Raw genomic sequence first — 2,227 nt, 5'->3', positions numbered from 1 at the left:
AATGTTTGACTTGTCAAGGTATCCACACCTCCTACCGACTAAAAGGCATCTTCCACCCCTTTACAAATAAGGACAGCCAAATCCATCCAAACAAAAAAATAATTCAAGATTTGTTAGGAGAATCATATGCTTTTATTAAATCCATTGTTCAATGATTATGTTCTCTAATCTCATACACATGCACCTCACATGAAGCACCTTAGACCAAAATTTTAAGAACATGGTAATAATATTAAAATCAAGAAAAGTTTAATGTAGATAAAAATTCAAACTAATTCTACAAAACTTGCTATTTCTATATAAATTAGATCCGACCACCCGGGCATCATATAAGATAAATCAGATACACAACAACTTAGGTGGCTCACATAAGAGGTTAGGGCCCACAAAGAGCTAAATCGACATTGGAATTGAAACTCCAACTGCTAACTCCAACAATAATTTTCACATTTCTCATCTTCTACTTCATCATCAACCATGTTGTCTCCACCATTCATAAGGGGCCCATTAGGAGAATGCAATTGAGAATTGCTACATTTAGAGAATCCTACATGTTGATTTGTGTCCGAAGATGGAAGCCTCCGTGTATGAAGCCTGAATTTCTACGACAACATTAAAAAAATAAAACAGATGTTAATAAAATTTTCTACAAAAATGTTAGTTTCCCACAACTTCTAGACTCGCCCACATTGTACTATCTTATAAATATGTACATAACAGATGAATAAATGTTGTGTTCAAATCCACATTGGAACTGAAACTTCTACATTGTCCTATCTTATAAATTATGTACACAACAGATGAATAAATATTGTATTCAAATCCACATTGGAACTGAAACCTCCACGTTTGAGCCGCTATACTCAATACTTTGACCACTTTTACAAATATGAGACCCTCGAACTAACTTTTATGTCCTTGTGGCATAAATGTTTTTAAATTTAAAAATTTAAAAAACGGTAATATGGGTAAGAATGGGGAGGTTATAAAAGTAAATTCACCTGCAAATGGCTCTTTACTTCATCATTGGTGAGACCATCTACTTGCATAAGCTCTCGAATCTGCTTAGGAGTCGCTGCTGCAAAAGTTTTTATTTATATACTTTTTATTAATCTTAATTTAGAATAATGGACGATAATTAAAGATTTATATCCCCTAATTGACAATTCAATTAAAAACTCGACATTTATGGAAAGAAAATAGACATCAAGATTGAACCTTGTGAACCACCAAGTTCTTGTAACGCAGCAATAAATCGTCTATGCAACTCCGCTGACCAGCATCTTCTCTGTTTCCTGGCCACCTGCTGCTGTGGTGGCGGCGGCGGCGGCGATGGTGGTGGTGGAGGCGGTGTGCAGCCATTCCGAATGTTTGATTGAAGGTTTTGTGTAGGACGAGGAATCATCGGATTCTTGATTCCGGCATCTTCTTCCTCGGAGTTCTCATTACTGTTCCAAAGCTGTGTTGAGCTCAACCAATTCTTCTTATCGCTATTCTCTTTTTGTTTTTCGAAAATTTCGAGTTTTGAATCATCATTACTATTGTTCTTCAGTGGTATAAATTCTTCGAGTACTGGTTCGGGATTTGATGTTTTCTTTAACATCATTGATTCCTCCTTCAACGCAAAGATTGCTGAAAAAAATGCGTAAAAAAGATATGATGAAACTAAAACCCATTTCCAGATAGAATTATACAACTCATTTAGCAAATGAACAAGTTGTGATTGATCGAATTGAAGAAGAAGAACGAGAAAATGAGAAATGAAACGAACCATCGTTCATGAGGAGCATGCATAGAGGGAGATCTTTAAAAGCTTCGATTTTCCGTTTTTCTGTTTCTAATCGTTTAACAAAATCATCAACTTGCAAAAGCTTCTCTGTTACGTTACTAATTCTCGACACTTCTCCAAGAAACTGGCCGATTGTTTTGGGGATAAAACTTGGTCGGAAATCCAAGGTTAGCTGAGGAGATGGATTTAAGCTTCCCATGTGAATCCCTCTGTTTTCCAGACGATTCGTTTTGTTCTGCATATCTGATGATCAAAATTTGGACATAAAGAGAAATGGTGGAGAGTGGTGATTTAGCGTATGGACGTATTTATGGTTTGTTTGGATGATATCTTGGAGTAAATTGCGAAGAAATACGTACTTTAAAGGGAATCTAGAGTGTGGATTGTGGAATGAAAGGAGAGAGAAAGGAAAATTTTAAAAGGTTAAGATTCTTTTTT

General features: G+C 35.8%; 1 protein-coding gene across 1 annotated transcript; it reads right to left on the bottom strand.

Moving 5' to 3' along the window:
* Positions 1–210: 210 nt before the first annotated feature.
* LOC145125014 (transcription factor HHO6-like) lies at positions 211–2,227 on the bottom strand. The gene is made up of 4 exons (XM_079060502.1): positions 1,772–2,227; positions 1,219–1,632; positions 1,002–1,078; positions 211–602 (listed from the first exon to the last, which is right to left on the bottom strand). The coding sequence occupies exons 1-4, from the start codon at positions 2,028–2,030 to the stop codon at positions 426–428; spliced, it is 927 nt and encodes a 308-aa protein (XP_078916628.1). The 5' UTR covers positions 2,031–2,227; the 3' UTR covers positions 211–425.

The sequence above is a fragment of the Lactuca virosa genome, chromosome 7 (genome assembly GCF_052849685.1).
Source record: "Lactuca virosa cultivar CGN04683 chromosome 7, Lactuca_virosa_CGN04683_v6, whole genome shotgun sequence".
Lineage (NCBI taxonomy): Eukaryota > Viridiplantae > Streptophyta > Magnoliopsida > Asterales > Asteraceae > Lactuca > Lactuca virosa.
The sequence above is the reverse complement of the archived record's forward strand: the minus strand, read 5'-3'. Positions and strand labels throughout refer to the sequence as shown.